Source organism: Boleophthalmus pectinirostris, unplaced genomic scaffold (genome assembly GCF_026225935.1).
Source record: "Boleophthalmus pectinirostris isolate CB_2022bp ecotype Guang Dong unplaced genomic scaffold, ASM2622593v1 HiC_scaffold_23, whole genome shotgun sequence".
NCBI classification, from domain to species: Eukaryota; Metazoa; Chordata; class Actinopteri; order Gobiiformes; family Gobiidae; genus Boleophthalmus; species Boleophthalmus pectinirostris.
The window spans coordinates 16,227,035-16,249,398 of NW_026571207.1; the positions used below are offsets into that span (position 1 = coordinate 16,227,035).

At 37.8% G+C, this 22,364-nt stretch overlaps 1 protein-coding gene and 1 long non-coding RNA gene across 5 annotated transcripts in view; one reads left to right on the top strand and one right to left on the bottom strand.

Annotated features, from left to right (window-relative positions):
- The window catches only part of LOC129410645 (uncharacterized), a 134,732-nt gene that overhangs the window by 2,502 nt on the left and 109,866 nt on the right, over window positions 1-22,364 (top strand). The gene's annotated exons all lie outside the window — the stretch shown is intronic.
- Window positions 16,006-22,364, bottom strand: part of glra4a (glycine receptor, alpha 4a) — a 56,295-nt gene continuing 49,936 nt past the window's right edge. The window contains exons 7-9 of one of the 4 annotated variants that reach the window (XM_055159234.1): window positions 21,575-21,728; window positions 17,372-17,385; window positions 16,006-16,305 (exon numbers count right to left, since the gene is read on the bottom strand). In XM_055159234.1, coding sequence (XP_055015209.1) covers window positions 16,006-16,305; window positions 17,372-17,385; window positions 21,575-21,728 — 468 coding nt within the window. The remainder of the gene's footprint in view (window positions 16,306-17,371; window positions 17,386-21,574; window positions 21,729-22,364) is intronic. The other 3 variants (XM_055159237.1, XM_055159236.1, XM_055159235.1) reach the window with 3 other exon arrangements.

Sequence of the window (22,364 nt, forward strand, 5' to 3'; positions counted from 1 at the left end):
TTATAGTTAGGGGCCACAATAAAAATACATATTGTTTTTCTTTTTTCAAACAACTACAACAATCTGTTACACTTCTTTAACAGCTAATTAGCAGCTAAAGGGACCTGTACCAAGTGGATGGTTTGGTACGTTAATAATGAATTAATTAAATAAGCATTCTTAATAGTAATCAGTTAATTTTAGACATTTGTAAGTCTGTGTGTACTCAAAGAATTACCTATAGCTGAAGCTCCATATTGTTCTTTGGTTTGGGTTTTAAGATTTACTTGAAGAGAGAAGCTGACTCTTTTGTTGTGATATTTTTGGCATAGGGCAGTTTTGACAAGGGCTTAAAGTGAATTTGACATTTTATTCATCTCCTGCAGCTTTGCACTAGTATTTGGAATAATAAAAAATGTTTTCTTGACATTTGTTATAGAGTGTCATAGTATAGATTGTTGAACTGTTTGGGGAAATATCTAAATGAGATTTTTCTTGTCACCATAGCAATTAGATTTGTGATTTATGTTTTAATAAAAGTTTTAATAATTCTGTTCAAATTTCACATTTTAAAAGTGTCCAGAAGAACTGACATAGAGACTAAAATATTCACTGTTTGCAAACATGTTCTGAAATGTGATTCTCATGTTACTTTGTCAAAGACTTTCTGCAGAATAAAAATGTTGTTGTTTGTAGAGAAATTTGGTACTTTTAAAGTGACAGCTTTTGTGATTTCATGGCTTAGTACTTTCAAATTGTAATTTCCATTTGATTTCAATGAATCTTGGAACTCTAGTATAAATGTTCATGTACCAGTTGCACACACACCCTAAATACTATATCAACTTATCGTTCAATACATGACAGATGGAAGAGTAATTCTGGGGTGTCAATATTTGTCATGGTACTTTTTACTGGCACTAGTGGGGAAAAATAAATACTTTATTTTCTGTACTACAGTGAGATTTGAGTTGAATTATGAGTTTCTATGACTCATTATAGATACTAACAAAGCACTAAAGTTGCATTCTGCTATCAGTTTATTTATATCTAACAATATTGTACATTTAGAATTATTTTTTGAGGGATAACTCTTTATGGTTTCAGTATTATTATTTGTCATCTATATTTACTTCAGCAATGTATCGCTCTTCAAAATTTGTTACTGTGACAGCCCTAGCAGTACTTCTACTTCCGCTCTAGCCTATGTGCCAAACGGTGACCTTTGTTGCATGCAATCTCCGCATTTATTCCCCCTTCACTATCTACTGCCTTTTCACAACATATAGTAATCATCTATTTACTGTACACAAACATCTGGAACTGCACACGCACAATTTCCACAGCGCTGTGAGAATCAAGTCAACCTTCCTCGTAGTTCCGACTTATCTTCCACGGGTCGCATGTTGCATCTGTGTTACGGATGCAGGCGGTGACCTTTTCACTGAGAGATATACTGATGCCAAGAAATGCCCTGTGGACTCTGATAAGGCAAATCATGCATGTACCAAGCGTTCACTGCCCCCCCCCAAAGCTCACCACGAAGTAAAATGTTTTAGTGTGTTCTGTTTTGTACAAAGAGCTGAATCAATGGAGTTCTTTTTGTAAATAATATATACTCAGGGCTTAATTTTTCACTTACGGTTGAAAAATGGAGCCGTTCCTCGCAATGTTGCCTTCACATTACCTGAAGAAATTATTCAGTATAGAAGTTCAATATGTCTCATGGTTTACCTCAGACCCACAAATTGATTTCTGCAGGTGAGTTCGCAGCCTAGAGCGTGTTTCTCTTGTGCCGTGCAAGGAGAGCAGAGAAAATAAAGTGACACGTACTTTATTTCTAGCGGGAGTCAGCGTAAGTTTTAAGAGCTTTTTGGTTAATCATTCTACTTAACTTTCACTAGGAAAAGTAGCGTTGCAAATTTGTGTGTTCAAGTCAAATATACTCTTGCCCAAGGCCCTAAATGTGCTCAGATGGTTAAGAGAGATGGACCAGTATTTTTATCAGTTTATTTCATGGCTGATGCCAAAACCGATGGTGGTTTTCAGATTGTAGAATGTGATGATGTTTTACTCCCAGATTTCCTTATTGACCTATGGGCTTTATTCACGCTTATGTCACAAACCAGGAAGACGTTTGGAAACATGCGATGACAACTTCCGGCGGGCTCTGTTCGCTCTAGTAAGACTGACGAAATCTAGGAAAAATGAGAAAATGGCCCAGTTTTCTTCAGCTACATGTCATTGTAGTGTTCTGTTATGTTCGGCTAATCAACAATTACAACCACACCTCAGTTTTCACAATTTCCTCACTGACACACTCCGAGCGCACTGGGAACTGGGAATTCAAGATAATTCCAAGCAGCACATACATATGCAGTCTTCATTTTACCTGCTGACCACATTTACTTCAAAGGGTTTTATCACAGTCGGTCGGCGAGCACATTGTCGGTAACTACACCGGAAGTTGTAATCGCATGTTTCCAAACGTCTTCCTAGTTGGTAACATAAGCGTGAGTAGAGCCTATTGCATTTACTTTCATAAGGAGTGAGTGGATAAGTCTGAGAGCTCACTATATTACAGCAATTTCAGCATTTTAACTGTGTCCATATTAGCTGCCCCATCTGTATATAGCATTATGTAATACTGGCCTGTACATAAAGTTAAAAGTCTTTCCTTTGTCGGATGGTTAGCCAAGACCAATTTATCAACCTGTGTTAAAGCTAAGGCCAGTAGCCGATATGCTAAAAAGTGCAAATATCAGCCCTCTGTCATCTCTAGTTAATACATATATGGTAAATGGTAAATGGTCACATTTTTCTATAGCGCTTTTCCACCTTCAAGGCACTCAAAGCGCTTTATATGAGTTCTGATAAAGTTTGAACCGTTCACTTTCTCGTTTTAGGCTAAACACCCACATTGTTACTGGTGCAGGTGGTTTAGTTTACTTACTTTTCACTTCCCCATTTCTATTATTAGACTTAAATTTTTAAATCTGCTTTTGCATACTGTTTATACTACTTACAAATTACTACTATCACCTTTTACCATACTTTATTTATTTAATCATTCGTGTATTCATTTTAGCAATTTTTTTACTGTTCTTTTCCACTGCTATCCAGACACCAGAGGAGGTGCCCTTTTCTGCGATAATGAAAACACTACCATATTTTCTTACAGTGACAGCGAGAATATGTGTTTGGCATAAAAACAACTGTCCTTGTGTTTGTGCAAGGACCTACCTTAAGAAAAGATGGTCGAGGGTGGAGGGATACAGAGGATACTGGGTTTTATGGATAGCATCACCATGGTAACAAGGCAAGATCAGTATCCTTGCTCATTCAGGAGATCCCACAATTGCAATTCCATGTCCTCTCCATGGCCCTTTGCTTCCCACACTCCTTGTTTATTGTGAAATCTCTAAAATGCTAGAATTAAGGTCTCATTTCATTATATTTTTACTAAGCTCTAGCACTCAAATCAAATTGCAATGACATAATAATAATAATAATAATAATAATAATTTGAACCAATAAAATAATTTCCTTTGCATGTCTGTTTGTTTTTTTTTGTGCTAATTGGGTATTTCTAAAATGAATTGATTCAGTTAATAATGTAACATGCAAATAAAAGCTTCCTAGTGTTGCCTTGTTGCCAACAAGTAAATATATTGTTAAGGTTTTGAAAAGAAGTTTTAAGAGAAAGTGCTATTCCCAATACCATAGTGTTTGTGAAGTTTAGCAGACCAGCTATGACAAGGCAACAAAAGCCATCCCATGTGTTTTCATTATTTCAAACAGGATTTTTTTCTGTACATTTGATCTCAGTGGAAAAAGTTAAGAAGAATAAAACAGCAAACAGGTAAAATTGAGACAGTAGAACAGGCTTGAGACTGGTAATGCAAAATGATAAAAACCTTACTCGATATAATATAAATGCACTGTAATTTTTGTTTTACCAGTTTATTTCCAACTTTATTTTAATGCTTTTTTACATGAAGCATTGTAACTGAATATGATCATTGATCATAGATATATAACAGAAGGATAGAGGTAGCACTTTAAAGGTGCACTGCACAGCTTGAATGAAATTAAACATATCCAGCTCGCATTTATTAATTATGGGTGTTTCTATTGTTCAAAAATGCAATCATTCCCTCAGGGAGTGGGGTTGACTCTCCACAGATCTGACTTAATGTAATGTAATGTAGCATAATGCTGTAACCTGCTTGTCTCCCTCTTGATAGATATATTTAATATACAAAGCAATAACATTTCCATGGAGATAGGCTGGTAGAGAAATGTTACGCAGTTCACCTTTAACTAGTAACTTGTGTTCAACATTTTAGCTTCACCATTGTTATATGTGGCCCACTGTGTTTAAACCCTTTTTAGTGCTTAATGCAGTGAATAAATAGTTCCAGTGCAAGAACAGCCATATGTTTGGTGATAAAACAACCATTATTATATATTATTATTATTATTCACCCCTATATGTATGTTTAAGAACATGGTTAATGTTGATAAAAGTGCTCTACCTTTACTGTGTACTTTTACATCTGTGACCAAGGATGGGAGAAATGTTGATCTTGGAAATGAAAGCGCGTAGTATGGGTTCAGTTCAGTTCATAGACTCTGTTTGTTCTGCTGGGAGGATGAAGACTGCGGATGCTTGGACCTCCGCTCTGCAGTTCAGTCTTCATTTCTCTCTATGAAATGTCAGATCTCACAAAACCTCTTGACCTACCAGTCCAGTCTCCACTACATTCTAAAGGCATGTGAGTTATGGGGCATGAATTGCAGTTGTTAATGCAGAATTTTCTTGTGTAATGAGTTCTGCTTCAAGGGCCCAAGTCATGAAAGATCTGGTTTTCTCTTTTACCTCTTTAACATTTTAAAAGTGCCCTATGTAACCTTCCTTTGCTAAAGGAGCTCATGGTTATGGTTAGCGCATGGTTAACATACGAGTTAATGTAAAGATGAGTTTGCGCTGAGTTGAGTTGTTTTATTTTTGAATGAAAAGAAGGCAATATGTATTGCTTCTTCCTTTATTTTACAGTTAAATTATTATTTTAGTATACAGGGATTTTTTATTTAAATGTCGCAGAAGCACTTTGTTCCTACATGATCTGCCTACCTTTTCACGTAAAAAAAAATAGACCTTGTGGAATTTGGCATATTTGTTTTTGCAGTAGTTTTGTGGTATTATTTTTCCTGTATAGATATCGAGATATATATCGTATATCGAGACATAGCAAAATATGTCGAGATATCTTTTTTGCTCCATATCGCCCAGCCCTAGGGTCCACTACCTGCTGTTGCTTTGCCTTTAACGTTATTGGAATTAAAATTACGTATCTTACACTAATTCTATTGCAGTTGCTAATAATAATAAAATATTAATTGAGAAAAACATTATTTCTGAACCTTATTGTCCCTCTGCAGATCAGATCTGTGCTTGTCTCCATGAATATAGAAGTTTAATGCCGTACTGTTGAACATACCAGTAAAGAAATAACATCTCCATCTCCAGATAAATTGCGTAATGTATGTAAATTGCGTTTAAATTACAATGTAAAATCAAATCCAGAGAATGCGGGTTCAACATATGGCTGGGGAATTTCATTTTTAGATAGATTTGGAGCTAGAACATCTTTAAACGCAATTTCAGGTAATGTGAATCTAATAGCACTTAATACTCTTAGTTACAATGGTGCAATGGATGAGGCGTATCTGTGAGGTTCAGATAAGGCAAACACTACACAGCAGGGAGTGGGCAGTGAATGAGGTTTTTTTTTTTAAATGCTTGCTGAGCATATATCTTTGTTATATTATATTTTTGGATGTTGCTAAGAGTTGTAACTCTGATAGCATCCAGAAATACAAATAAAAAGTAGGTGATTTTTGTACACTGGAAATGAAATAAATTCTATATTCTTCATCCTGGTGCAGTGTCATGCAAAAGTGCAATCACTGGTCTCTCCCCACTGGTCTCTCTCCTATGTCTCTCAGTGATCGGCTTCTCAGCAGGCCGTGCGTTTCCATGGCAACAGGGCTTGGCGGATGCGCTGGAGATGCTGTAATATCACTGTAGGCAATTCCTAATGTGGTGTAGCTTTAGTTTAGCAGAATTTGTGCTGACCAGAAGTTAGAACATGTCAGTGGTTTATCAAGTTGCATCGCATGTGTCAAACCGTACACTTGATTTGTATCAGCACTTTCAGAGCCTCGTGTGCTGTTCAAAAAGGGAGTAAAAGGAACCATGGATACTTTATAACATACAGTACTGTATACTGCAAAAACATATTGAACAAAAATTAGAACAGTAAAGTACAATATATGTAAGTGTATGCAATCTAAATAGACATTACTGAACTGAAAGATGTACTGTGTAACTTTTCTGGTTGGGGTCTATTTTTCCTGGAATATTCCACAGTATGGCATTAAACTTACTTTCTTGCATTTATTCAGTGTCAGTTGTTTTTATTTCTAATCATACCTTGAAAAAGCATGCATATTACTATGAGTGGGGTCACCTCTCCTCAGACCTGACTTCACCTGCTGCATCACTTGCGTGTATAGTATAAGTATACATAGCCTACAAATATATCGATATGTTTAATGCCATACTGTGGAATTTTAGGCAAAGCAATAAATTCTTCATGGTGACAAACAGGTGGCTGGTACTCCACCATAAAGTAAAACTGTGTGCCTTTAATCCCGATGTCAGTTTGAAGTTTTGGTGGTTATTGCATCATAAGGAATAAGCATGTTGTGACTATATTGAAAATATTTGCTAAACATTTTTATTGTGGATATTTAGTTATGGAAAGCACAGTTCAAAGTTCATATTTTTTCAAGATACTTCTAGGAATGTAAAGCACCTTTTCCAGATTACATAAGGCAAATTCAAACTTTATTTGAAGCCTTACAAGAAGTGTCCAATAGAGGGAGCTGCTTTGACAGTATGTTTACGTCACATGTGCGCAGTAATACAGTAAAAAGCAAACTAAATAGTGACAATTGAAGTATCTGTATTGAAGTGTCTTGTCTTAAAAGATTAGTCTGGTGGGGGCTCCTGACCAGCACTTACCACAATGTCACTTCACACATTCATTATCATGCTCTGCTCTGTTTGGCATTCACAGGGATCCATGATATTTAACAAAGAGACTTTTCTTTGCCGCACTTTTAATTAGCACACATACTGACCTTTTCCAATTGTCACAGCCGTGCTACCTTGCTGGATAAGTTGGGCATTATGACTTTAAGATTTTTCAATCCTTGTTTGCATCACGCTTTTCTAAAAATATATGCAGACCATTTGACAATATCTGTATCAAAACAGTGAATCTTTAGCTATGTTAGTCTTGTTTGCTATAACAGCAACCCTGTTTTAACAAAGCCGTGATGACACTTATTGCACATGTTTCCAGTTTCTGGCCTGTGGGCTGCTTTGGGCACTGCCTTGTGGAGACATCACACACAGTTTCCCTGGACTTGAAACTCTGCTGCAGGTGCACCATTCCGGAAATTCAAATTTTGTCAGAGTGAAACAGGCTAGGATGCATATTTATGTGAGAACAGTGTCCAAGTTTATATAGATGTATATTGCTTCTAAAGCAGCAAACATCCTGTTTGTCCCTTGTGTACTGGACAAATACAGAAACAGGTGTAAAGGATTATGGTCAGTTAGATCATGGGGGTATAGCTGCAATCTGTCTGTTTCTTCTACCTGAACATTCCTATTTTCATCATGGTGATAACAACATGAGCAGCATCAGATAGACACAGCAATGCAAACCACGTCAACTATGGAGCCTATTTCTGTGGCGGAGCAGTAGCTCTACTCAAAGCTCCTCTTCCTCAGAAAAGTTTATTTTACTTGTACTTCTATTTCTTATTACATATATTTGTAGCTGGTTCTATTCCTTGTCATTTTCAGGGCTACTAAGCCGCCCAAGCAGCAAAGCCTGACAGAATTTTTAGATCCTTTAGTCAAATTTCATATAAACCATACATACAGACAAGTTCAAGTAAGCTTCTAACTAAAGAGAATCTTGTCAGTGCAAATTCACAGTTGTAGCAGCCTAATATAATCTTATGTGAACCAACCTTAAGTTGTAGACAATTATTTTTGTTTTTAAATGAAAAACAACAACAACAACAAAACTATATATACAGAAATGGCAACATAACAAATAATCTTCACAGGGGTGTTTTTCAATTATTGTTTTGTAAAATGAACATGTATATTCTCAGAGGCTCAAAGGACATTTAGATTCCTCAGTTGATCTTGGAAAAACAATTACTTTCCTTGCAGCTCAGTTCTCTCCACAACCTGCACATGTCTCTGGTGAGTTTTTGGTGGACGCGATATCAATGGAGAACATCCTACTTAAGTTGTAGCAATAAGGGTTACAGATAGTTTATCGGGTTCCTTTGTGATGTAATTGTTGTTTGTTTCTTGATATATGAGTGACTTCCCAAGAGAGGAGGTGTTGTGGAAGTAATCTTAACTCTAAGGCCTGTATTGATGGAGGTATAAATATATAGATACACACTGCACGTATGCCTTGGATATTATCTTGTATTGTGTCCAATAATTATAGAGTCCAGAGTATGTTATTCTGTTATCCTATTTATTTAACTGTAAAACACAATATTGATCCAGAACTACTTAACAAATGGAGTTGATTGACTTCTCTTCCAAACAGCGGAACAGATTTTCTGCTGGCTCCACCTCTTTACATAGTTTGTGTTTGTTTGTTTTTTCTAGCCCAGAAAATGGCCTTTGGCAAGCAGTCTATGAGCCTGAGTCATATTATTTTAATAAGTGCCAGTTACAGATCAGTGGGTAGAGATTGGGGGCAGGTTGAAACAGAAAATTTCCTTGAACTCAAACTCAGAGCAAAACATGATTATGCAAGCTTAATGAAGAAAAACATTATGACAAGGATAAGATCTCAGCTTTACATAATAGGTCTTCTGTAAGGTTAAAAGTGCTGGTCAGGAGTAATAGTACCCATCTGGAAGAGTGCATAACTTGAAGATTAGCCATAATGGGGAAACTCTAAAAGAATCTCTAATCTTCTTGAGTTGCGCCAAGAGTGCTATAGGCAGACAGCAGCACAAATCTCATATTATTCAGATAAAGATTTAGGCTGTGCATTGTTCCTCATGTTTGAACACATTTCTGGTGCACATGTATGAAATCATTATCCATGTGAACCCCCGAGCTGCAGCCTCTTCAGCTGTGGGCCCTTTCCCAGCAGTATTACACCGATGTACAGTAGAGCCGCGGAGACGGATTAGGCGAAATGAATCCACCTAGGATTTTCTGGTAAATATATCTACACCAGGATGAGCTCTTTCCAAATGTGGGTTTTCCTTGCTGCTGTTGTTGTTTGTAGATGCATGTTTTGTTAATGAGGAGGGCTGCCGCGGATGATTTCTCCAGAGCCATGTACTCGCAGTGGAGAGAGGGATGAATCAACATTTCCTAACCGTGTTTAAACCTGCTGCTCTTACACTTTTTGGTGGAGTTTTCTTTTGCTTGGAGACAGAACTTTGCACTTGTACAAGGTTACCGCAGATTATGGAGTCCTGATGGAACTCGGTGCTTAATGTTAGGGCGACTAATAAAAGGACTAAAAATAACTGGAAGGAAATGGTGGGGACAGTGCATTTACTTCTGAAAGCCAGAAGCATGGGTGTAATAGGAGCAGGATTAAAGCACATCTGAACTTTTTTAATAATAATTATAATAATAATACATCAGTTTTATATAACACTTTTCTGGACACTCAAAGATGCTTCATAGAGCATTATTAATTCACTCCATACCTGGTGATGGTAAGCTACTATTATAGCCACAGCTGCCCTGGGGCAGACTGACAAAAGCGATGCTGCCAATTTGCAACATCAGAGCTTTCGACCACCACCATCACTCACGCACACACCATTTTCATACTAGGCAATGAGGGTGAAGTGCCTTGCCGGTTTACTATTGGTACAGATTTAAGGGTGCACTGTATTTAATGTTTCTTGTGAGGGTCTTTCCACCTGTCTGTCTCCATGGCAATGTTATGGCTTTACCTGGAATGTTCCACAGTAAGATTTATAATCTATCTAGTAGTGTTCAATTACTTGTACTTATAATGTTTTAAAACACCTTGAAAAAAATACATTCTTACTGTGAGTGGGGTTGCCCCTGTGTAGATCCAACCTGTAACTTGGCCTAGTCAGGTGGTACCACTTGATTTTTCCACAGCAACATATATGTTTCATTCCATACTCTTGAACTCTTTAGACAAGGTAATCACATCTCCATGGAGACAAACAGGGAGCAGGCCATCCACCAGAATGTTACGCAGTGCTCATTTGACAAAAACATACCTGTATCTCATTGTTCATTGATATTCACATCAAGGTCTTGTTAGGCTTGCTAGACTGGAGAAACCATAATGGAGTTTTTATTTGAAAATTTATAATGGAGTTTTTATTTGAAGAACACTTCATTGTTTGCATTTATAGTAAATGCTGTTGAAACTTTGCAGCTGATGTCATCAACATTGCCTGTGGGGTGATAATAACTGTAAGTATTGCTCCTATCTGAGCCTTGCTACACTTTAATCTTTATTTTTACAAAATCTGTCCAGAAAGAGCTGACTTTGTTGGAGCCACAACAGGTGAGATGATTTGTGCTGTTAAACAAGTCCCTCACACATAAAACTAGTCACAAGCTGGGCTGTATTAGCCAACAGTTTTTCAGTGAATGCTTGCATTGAATCACAGCCTCCTCAAAATGTGTTTAAATTAATTTTGTATTTTTCTTTGGGTTTTCAGACTTTCTTAAAACTTTTATGACAGTAGAACACCCCCAGCGCAATGTCACTGCAAAGTATCATATACAATACACAGCATCATCATTCAATCGTACATGTATAAGAAGAAATAAGAGCGAACTGAAATATGTAGTAATAACATCCAATTGATACAGGAGTCAAAATCATCATTTATAATCTCAATTTGACTAAGTTTCCTCATAGCGGGGTAGCTGCTAAAGCTATACTTTTTAGCAAATTGATCCGTTTTCTCATTTTACCTCCCCTCGGCATAGCAGCTCTCATGCCGGGCCCCGATGACTACGTTTGCATGTATATTACACCGTGGAGCTAGCACTTTTCTCTGTTTACACTCATATATTTAAAGGTGACATGTGTAGCAATATCTAGCTAATATATTACTGTCAGAAGAAAACAACATTTTCCCCTCCGCTGCCATTTTTTCACGCAGGTCACAGCAACAAAAATCCATGAATTTTAGATTTAATGTTTTCCAGAACTGTGGCTGTAAAGACGATCCCACAACCTGTCATTTTGAGTGCCACCCTATATATTTGTGAACAGATTTGAGTATGTCTTTTGTATTTAATGACATAATACAATGGTATGGTACACTGAGAAACAATGTACATGTCCCTTCATGCTCTACACTAAGGGCTTTGTGGTTCTTTACTGACTCAAACCACTCAATGTTCCTCCTTGCTTATGTGGGTGGGTGGGAGGGAATGATTTTAAATGTCTTTATAAAGCAGTGTGGATTACATATGCATAAAAAGCACGTTATACATGGCCTTTCATGTCCACGATAATGACCCCAAATGTCATGTCTTGTCCCATTCAGGCATTCATGTATCTTTGAATCAACGACTGGACACACAACTTTAGTACTTAATAATAATAATCCCATTACTTGTTGAGATCAAATATTTCTGTGAATGTCTTAACTGAATCCAAAAATGCTGGATGTCTTTTTTTTAACATTCACAGCTTTCTTTCTTTTCAAAGACAATAAGTTAGACTGTATTTACCTTATTGTCATGTCAAGTTATTTTCTTCAGATTTTCTATTACATTATAAATATTCTAATTTTTACATACAACAATTTTAACATTATCTTCTACATGAAACATCACCTGTATCATGTTGGTGAATGTTTAGGTGAATTATTTATAGCCTGCCCTGAATAATCCAGGTGATTTTATAAGCCATTACACACTGCCTCAAGCCCAAAGTTGATAATAAAAGCTGCAACCTCCCATGACCCTGACTTTACAGTTGGAAATCAATACACGGACAAAGAATGAACAAAGAGAAAGGAGAATCAAACATGTCCCTTCTCTCTCATTTGCATTCTACCCAAAATGGACTTCTTGTTTATTGCCAGTTCATCAATACAATGCTAGTAACTGTCACCTTGGCACCGATATCTGGGGATTATATTTGTGTCTACACGTGTGTTCTTGTTTTTATGTGCATGGGAGGGTTAGATACTCTCTGGTGCTACGAGGGACAGCATTATTGATTGCAGGTCTTAGGGCTGCTTTCTCCCAGCTCACACATCAGTTTTAGCGCTGGCACCATTGACATTCAGCTGAAACGCGGAGGGGGGAAGCGCATGTTGATTATCCCGCCTCAAACATGTTGCCTCAGATACGCTCATCTCTATATCCTTGTTTATTTTTTGTTAATTTTTATCTGATGACCCCTGCGTTGGCGTGACATTCATTGACGTAAAGTGGTCATTATGTGTGGGGGAATTTCCAGTTTCATCCACGCTTGATGTAGGTACTTCTTGCTGAACGATGAATATTTAATGTTCTCATTTAGGCCCGTCCTTCTGTGTGCAGGATTACTTTATAGATCAGAGGCTGTGATGGTTGCTGCGGTGACACGGGAAAAGGTTGCAGGGGTGGTGTTTGTCCAAGTCAACACACCGTAGGGATTTGGTTTGGTTGCTCAAGCTTAGCCCCCCCCCATTATTGGAATCCATCCGTCTTCGCATGCCTTTGAAATGATATACGTTGGACAGATACATGCTGTTTTTTGAGATGAGGTGGCACAGCGTAATGGCCCACAAATCGCAGGGATACGGATACTTTGAATGTGTCAGTGTCAGGGATGGTGGATTTAGAAAAAGCTGTTTATTTTTTAAAGAGTTTTTTTTTTTTTTTCTATTTTCTTGAAGGCCTGGAACAATACCAGAAGAGACATGACTTATGATGGCATTTCTGAATAAATGATATGGTTGGTTCCATGCATGTGGTCCTTCAATCCCTGTTTCTGATTGAATGGTGTATTACTATTCAAATAGAATCTTCAGTCACAAACATTATCAAGCCATCAGTGTTTCAATTCAAGCTGAGTTCAAATCAATGTTTGGGTGGAACCATTGACATCTTGAGTTAGATGAATCTGTTTTGTAACATTAAATGAGGCTGTTTCCAGAACAGCTCACTGCTTTCAGTTTAAAGGTCCTGTATTACGGAAAGTTGACTCTTGGGAGCTTTAGGGAGCTCAAAACCATACCTGGAGTTCTGTTTTATTTAATTTATACTTACATCCCCAAAGCTCAAAATGCTCTGTTCCACCTTGTGATGTCATGTAATGGTAGTTTTCAAGTTAACAGCTACCGTTTGGTCAGTATAGATTGGAAAGTCTAGGTCTGAACTTATCCAAATGATTCTAGTGAAAGTGTATGGAGTATAAAAAATATGCAGATCTAAGCCTAAATATGCAGTATTTGTGTGTTAAACATGTGATTGAAACAAAATGCAACTCCAGGTATGTTTTTGATAAGGAAACAACACAATAACAGATCTGAAAATGCCACAAATCACAAATTTTTCAGTCACTGTTTCAAGACATTTTTAAAAAGGCTAGAAAACTTCTCACCCAAACCAAATGGGCTATGTTATTTTAGAACCCATGTTAGTTTTGTTGACTTGGCTTTCTCTTACTTGTCACAAACCATTAAGCTTAATGGTCCTGGCTACATTATTTGTGCAAACGGTTTAACATTCTGCCCTGTATTCACTGAGAACCAAAGCATTTTATCATCCCTACAATTTCTTTTTTACGAACATACCCATTACAGGGTGTTCAAAATAATAAAACACTCCACAAAACAGGTGTGTAACATTTTTCAGATGTGTCTAAAATCTGTTAAATTTAAGAATGTACAATCATATTTTTTTATGATTATGTGTATTACTGTTTGTGCAGTAAACATCATATTATAGCTTGTAAACATTAAATAAGTCAGCCTCATTATAACGATAAGAAGATGGGAGAAACAGGCCATACATTAAGAGCCACACATTTGCCTCATTACCTGGGGGAGCACCACAAACACAAGAGTTGATTAGGACTGCAGACAAAAGGACAGTAGCCGCCTCTTAGAATTCATTGTCATTAGCACTGAAACGCCGAGGCCCTTTTCAAACTCATTAGTTGATAAAACAACCCCCTGATTTCCTATTAAAAAACCCATTCGTCCTCCCTGGCTGCCGATGCTCCCCTGTCTCCGCATCCCTGCTTTTGCGCACTTTTCTGTAATGGTGGCTCTTAAGCAGGTTCAGCCATGATACCTCCTGCTTCGATTGTGTTCATCTGGTTTCACAGCAAACACTTATTGCCATAATAAAAACAAGCTTTTCAAAGGAGTCAGTACTGGTGGCTTCTTTAGCACGTGCTACAGATTGCATTATGGTCCAATTGGATTTACTGCCTTTGGGTTTGAGGGTCGGTCCTAGTGTCTGTGGGATTTGGCTTGATGGGGTCTATTAGTACTCCAATAGAAAAGCATTAGAGTGTGGGGCAGCTATTTTGTGACTGCATTGCATAGCCACTTAAAGCATTTCTATATATAGTTGTATTTGTACAAGTGTGTGGATTTTTGTCAGTTTTACAATGGCCAGTTTTGACAACAAGCATCACTCTTGTTCTGAGTCCTGCTTTGAACCCAGTTTAGTACTGCTGTTGACTGGGTTTGATTCCTTTTAGTCCTGGTTTAGTCCAGGTTCTTGTTTAGTCTCAGTTTTGATGTGGCATGGTGTGTGAATGTACCTATTAACCTATTAAGGGACCCATATTATGCTATTTCTGATCTTTGTTAAAATTGTGTTTCTTCATTGAAAACATACAGTATCTGCAGATGTGTTTTGTGTTTTTCATTCACACGTTAAACACACAAACCCTGCAAATTTAAGTGGTGGTTTAAAACTCCATACACATTCACTAGAATCATTTGGATGATTTCAGTCCTGAAATTGCCCATCTCTATTGAAATAAAAGGTAAAAGTTACTGTAGATGTAAACTTAAAAACTGTCATCACATCACAAGGCAGACACATGTGTGAATGAAATAAAACACAACTTTGGCTATGTTTTTGATGAGATAAGTACATTATAACATGGCTTAAAACTCACAAAAAATGCTAACTTGTGTAATGTAGGACCTTTAACAACTTTGTGCCCAAGGAGTTTGAAATACATACTTGTACCAAAAATATTTCTATGCAGTCTAAATGGCTAAAGCGCTGTCCCATAGCTTCAGAAAACATAGTGCATTGAATTTGCACTGAGTAGCAAACTGACAGCTAGACTTGATATAATGCTTGAGCAGTGTATCCAGTGCATTCAAAGAGACATTTATCTTTTCCTGGCAGAATAACAATTTATTTAAATCCAGACAAAAGGAAATACATATTTGTGCTTTTGCAGTTAGATGAACAGCTTTGTATATGTACATTTTATACACAGTTGTATAGAATCTCTTGCTACAAGACGTGGCTGAAATTATTGATCACCACGTTACATAAATATCAAAGATCCTCTGTTATCCGCCTGTTGAGCCCGTTTAGTTATCTGGTAGAAAAATGTCTTTTTGTATTTTGAGTTCTTCAAAAACATTCATTCGAAGTTATATTATAGTGTTAAAATTCAAGTCATTTCACCAGCCAGGATCTCGGAACTGTTTTATAATTAGCCTGTAATTCACACAAAAACTTCAAACTTTAAAAAGAAACTTGCAAAAGAAATATTTCCCAGTCATCTTGTGAGATCCTGAAGTGGCACCTGAGCACAAGTTTTGAGCAATGGTCAAAGTTGAAGCACACGCCCTCGCTGTTGATGTAGATCTGACTAGGCAGGTTTGGTTTGGTCTGTCTGAACTTATCCCTTACAAGATTGCATGGATATCCTCGTGTCGCAGCACTTTGTAAGTGATCCAGTAGAAGATATTGAACATAAGGAAGCTCAATGGGAACACCGCTCTGGAGATGGTGTCGATACGCTTGGCCCGATCCACAAACCTCTTGTGGAGCATCTCCCCGTCGCACATGGTGACCGGAGGAGGGGGCGGGGGAGGGGAGAACACAGTGGACCCCTCAACCGGAGTGCCCTCTTTAGTCTGCAGGCAGTGACCCAGGCCGTAACCCCGGAAGTAAAAACCACGGCTCTCCCTCACCAGCTCCTCTTCCTGTGGAGTCAAGCAGAGGGGGAGTACGCATTAGCTGTCAGTGAGAATTACTCTTGTCCCTCAGATGATCCAATAATATGTGTGGTGGGGAGGGAGGGGGCACAATAACAGAAAGCATTCACTTATTTAAAGGTGCTATATTACTCTAAACTGACTCTTGTGAGTTTTAAGCCATGTTATAATGCTGTTGCCTCATCAAAAAACACCTGATCAGAAAATAGTGTATTATGGGCCCTTTAACAATCCAAATTCTGTATTTACTTGTACGGTGTGAGTTTTCTGAAGGAGGGTACACCATGCTTGTCCCCATAGATGCTATTGCTTTGCTTTGAGTAAGGCTTTTAATTTATCTCCATGGAGTCAAGTGAGATCAAGTAGTGTACAGGTGAAGAGAAGCAAGGTACTTCTCTTGCAATAAACATCTGCAATTTCATAAATACAAATTGCCATACTGTGGAACCTTCGAGGCAAAGCAATAACATCTCTCTGGAGACAACCAAGTGGTGGACCCCCCACCAGAAAACATACACAATGTGCCTACCATCATTGTGCTAATTAACTAATCTTGTTATACTGCATAATAAATGCTCCGTGTTCTTACTGTAACCTGAATGATAGGTCAAAGTAAAATGCTTTTGTGTCCCTGGGCAAGACACTCACTCTCCTTGCCTCTTCTCTCTACATACGTTGGTGTTTGAAGTTATATGAATGAACATAACTGGTTCCTGGAAGTTTGATGGTGACCAATACAGGACTAAATGTAAGATGAATAAGGTAAAAACATCATAATCCTGCTGGTAAATATATGCAAATAAAACAAGCACTTCTAGTCTAGTTGAATAAGATTTAACATTGTATTCATTTAATATAATATTTGTCCTTTGTGACAGTCCAATTTATAGTTAGTCAGTTATTAGTCAGCAAATAGAAACTTTTAATTTGAAGAGACTTAACAATTGAAATCACACCTTGGCGAGTAATTATATTTCAAATGAATATTCAGGAGTCTGGAAGTCTCTCTCATATTTTATTCCATAGCAGTAAAAGTAAAATGAAATTATAAAACAAGAACATTAACCACTAACTCTCCTTTGTAATACTTTTCAATGCTTCAGGCCCACAGACATTTCCAAACGGCCATTATTAAAAAGTCCAGATCTCAAGTGGACCAAAAAACTCTTGTCTTGGCGGTGTGCTGTGATGAATGGTGGAGCCAGTGTGAGTGAGACATTGTTCCAGTCTCTGAAGAGAATATTAATGACATGTGGCTTAGCTGTGACAGGCCACAGACACCTGGAAACACTGGAGGGGTTCGGTCTATACAGGGCCATTAATGATCTGTTTGGGAAAAGGTCTGAAAACTCTGAGCCCTGGTGTGTTTATCATAGAGACCCTGACGGCCCTTTGACTTTATCTTGAGTTAAATATTTCGTTAGACATTCAGGTAAGTGGTGATTAATGCACTGAAGTATAAGTTTTAAAATTTTATAAACTAGACCCATCTGTGTCCCCAGAAAGGAGGTGAGCATGTTTAAATTAAATATAGCTTTTACTTTGCTCAATGCTTAAATCCAGTTGGTTTAAACCTAAAATGCCTCAAGCACTTAGGTAGTACTAGCACCATTAGATGACCAAATAAATAAGTAAATAATATAAAGCAGAATACATATATTTTTTTCTTGCTGAGGTCTTAATGGGTATAACTTTTTGAACTCTGGTGTCATAGTGACAGAGTGCCCATAGAGCAGGAAAGAAGGGAGTACTAGTTCTTCCAGCCCAGTTTAATTATCTCACTCCTTCCTAAAAGATACAGTCCATCATGTGCTCAAATCTAATGGGGCGTTTCTCTGGAGATAATAGGGGCTCATAGTTTTGGATAAGGGCTCCCTGCAGTAACAATTGTCTCCTCATTTTTGAGAGACCGCACACTATGCATAAGACCTGATTTTGAGAGACTTTTTAAAACAGACATTCTACCAAGAAAGGTCAAAAAGGTCTCTTGCCTTGAATGTTCTCTGATATGGCATTAAATATATAAACAATTACAGGTGATTTTATTGCTCAAAATACCTTAAAAATCTTCAAGTGACTAGGGCCATCACTGCACAGATCTGACCTGTAACTTGACTTTGGAGTGTCACTTGCTTGTCACCAGATTGACAAATTTCATATACTGTGGATTATGTCAGACTCCATTTACATATTTATAGAGACAAGCAGGTTGTATACTCTCCCCAAGAAAAGTTATGCACTTTTAAAACTAAAATATATGAATAGTCATAATGCAACATACTATTCATATGTCCAGCATTTTAACAGTTAACACCAAGAGCACATTTCCTCACATCAGCACTAAAGTGAGTGAGTGTGTAGAGAGACAGAGGGCAGGGGTGGCCTACAGAGGTCAGGCTCAGGGCAGTGACATGAGGCAGACTTGGGGCATACACCTGACAGGGGAAAGTTGAGGAGAAAGTTGTGGGTCTTTCATTTAAAAGACGTGCACATGGTGAGATTGCAGAGGTGGGGTCACAGTTACCCTCACACAGGCGCTGCACTGCTGACTCGCACTCTTGTAGGGGGGCTGGTCACAGTGCATGTCATTCACTTTCTGTAATAACTCCGCACTCCCAGGCTGTATGGCCACCTCCTCCAGCACAGAGAAAAGTACACATTCAGAACAGTCCCTCAAGTTTGGTTAAAACAATGCACAGCAGTTTGGGCTTGGGCATTATTTATATTTAAGTGAAATTATCATCCGTCCCCATTTAAAAAGGAACACTGTGGCCTTGGTTAATTAAAAAGTTATGCTGTGCTCGTTACATAATTCATGTAACAATGCAAGATTGTGTCTACTATTAGGCTGTAATTAATCATTAATGAGCCGAGCATGCAATTTACAATTTTGAGAAACAACTATTTTCAATACATAATTAACACTTTCATTGTTCTAGTGTATTAATGTTGAGTGATTAGAATTAATTTAGTTTGTTCCTGTTCTTGTCGTGGTTTAGTCCTGGTCCAGTCTAGGTTTACTCCTTATTTGGGTGTGTTATGTTCTCAAGTGAGAGCATACCCAAAAATGTCTCAGCTTTGTTATGATTAATCCAAATATTTATACCAAAAAATGATCCAAAAAACTTAATGTTGAACTCATACCAAAAATTATGATATCGACCCTTTGTTTCCTCTAATCAGAGCTGAGTCTATTCTTTTTTTTCCCCCTAACATACATCTGTAAATTACCATGTGCTCATCATTTTCAAACTTGGATATCTGACAAACAATTCTCAAACAAACCAATTAAAATAGTTTGCTGCAACACTATTTTATATTTTGTTCTAATGTGTTTTTGGATCAGAAAATGCTTAAATTATATCATTCTTATAAAAAGAAAATATGCTGCGTATGTTATAGCCTGCAGCCCATAATTAGCAGTGCCAATCTCCAGTGTAATTAGTTCATTGACTGTATTAGGTGCAGTAGCTGTGCAGTTGAGGTGTGAGTGCCAGTAGCGTCTGATAGATGGTCCAAGAGCACTCAGTCTTCAGTCGGGGGTGATTGTGTGGGCCTCGTGGACAGGGAAAGTCCTTGTCTACATCATTTCTCTCCCTGTATCGACTCAGAAGGGCAGACAGACCAGTAAATCTGCCAAACTCCTCTGTCTTTAAAGGGTACAACGCACAGAGCACCAAAGAGGATTTCAAAGTGACTTACGTCTTCTGGTCTTGCTATTAAGGGTATTAGACCGTTAGCTTTGATCAGTATGTCATAAAGTGTTTTTTTCAACAAATTGGATATTGGCTGTGATTTAGATTCACATTTTGTACTTAGGTGGTTGAATTTGAGGGCTTGAAACATTTGCGTTTTTATATTAATTTCATATGTATTTATTTAAATATAACGTCACATTTTCTGTTTAGTTTTTAAAGGTCCTATATTGCACACAATTGATTCTTGTGAGCTTTAAGAGTTACAATGTTGTTACCTCCTCCTAAACATACCTGAAGTTGTGTTTTGTTTTATTCACATGTCTGAATAACCCTTTCCTATTTGTCTGTCTGCATCTCCAAAGCTCAGTGCTCTATTCCAGCTTGGCATGAATTGGTAGTTTTCAAGTGAACAGCTACCTTTTAAGCTTTAGTTCAGTAGAAATTGGCAATCCAGAGCTGAAATCATTTAAATGATTATCATGAAAATGTATGAAGTTTAAAAACACAGTGAAGTGCTTCCTGTATTACCATATGAGTGTTTTCAGTTTGGCAGAATAACTCAGCCTAATAATACAGAGTTCGTGTGTTAAACATGTGAATGAAACAAAACAAAACCCAAGGAAACAACGTTATATCATAGATCAGAAAATAGCGTAATATGGGCTCTTTAAGGTCAGGAGACAATGGTGCCATGGCTGAACACAAAGCAGTTTTCGAGATAGGAGATGAGAAGGGTCCTCACAGGTCAGCCCTCACTACAGAAAAACACCGAACTCAAATGAGCCCATCTCCCTCATGTAATGTGGCAGCCAGCTGTAGCGTGTTGATGCTGTCAGCAGCTGAATATAGAGCCATGCACAATAACAAGAGACATAAGTCAATGTTATGGGGCCTGACAGGGACTCCAGGATTTTAAGAACTCCATAACAATGTGCGTCAGTATATCTTTTGTGTTTGTGTGTGGATGGGTATTTATGACATTGTGGGCGCTAAAGTCTGTATATACATTCACATGACGAAGACCTGCCTTCATTATGGAACAAAAGCAGGTCCCTCTGACGTGAATCCATTATTATTATATAGTTTAGTACAAAAACACAGGAAGTAGTGGTGAGTTTTAAAATACTGTATCTCTTATATACTGTATGTAATCAACACAGTTCTATCAAAAATGCTGAAAAAAAAAAAAAACACCTTAATTTAACAAAATAATGTTGCTATTAATTATTTTTACTCATCTAATCAAAATCATTGTGTAATTTAGTTTTAAGTTTTGGCCATTTATGCCATTATGGTTGCTAGGTTAGGGTTAGGATTAGTTACTGAATTGTTATTGTCATATCTGCTACTTCACTAGAATGTAAAAAATATATATATATTTTTTTATCTTAAATATTATTTCTTTAAGTGAAATTGGTAGTCTAACTTGTCAGTTGCACTTTAAGGTCAGGCAAGTAGTAACTATGATCAGCATTAATCTCTAGGGAATGAATGTAAGTCAATTCAGTGTCCTCAAGAACCATAGAAACCCAACATGTGTGTGCGTGCTTGATCATCACTCACTATTCTTTGCTGGCGCTGCTTTTTCCTGAGCCTGATGAACTCCTTGTGTTGCCTCGAGACGAAGTTGACGGCGGCATACTCCAGCAGGGCGGCGAACACAAACAGGAGGCACACGGCCATCCAGATGTCAATAGCTTTCACATAGGACACCTGGGAACAGACAAGGTCAGAAAGGCATCAATACACGCGATCAATGGGGCTGATGGGTAATCTGCGGGGCAGTTCAAAACACGCACATTTCTCAGTGCTGTGGCTTTACAGACCAGAATGGTAATGAGGCATGTGGAGTTGTTTGAAGTTGTCACATAGAGACGGGTCAAGGCTAAAGGCTGGGGTAGAGAACTATAGTCTAACAGTTTGTGAATGATCTGTCACAGCTCATAAGCAAAATGCACTGAACAGGGACTGAATGGAGGTCACACTCCATTGAACTGCACAGTGGTGGGCTCAGCTGCTTAAGAAGCCATAACATGCAAACATTTACTTGGTCTGTGAGTTTGTGCATGAACCTTACTATTTACTAGCTATTTCATAGACCTTGTGTTTGAGTTCATTAAAAGAAAATAAGAAAAGGGCTTTTCTACTAGAACAAAAGGACTGTAAAGGTACACTGCGTCACTTTTCAGGTGGAAAGTTCGTTACATACTTGTTTCATTGGAGATGTTACTCTTTTGACTGAAATGTTCTGTAATATGGCATTAAACTTTTTGATCTTCAAGCAGACAAACTGGTAACGCCACCAGGTGAAGTTACAGGTCAAATCTGTGGAGAGACGAGCCCACTCAC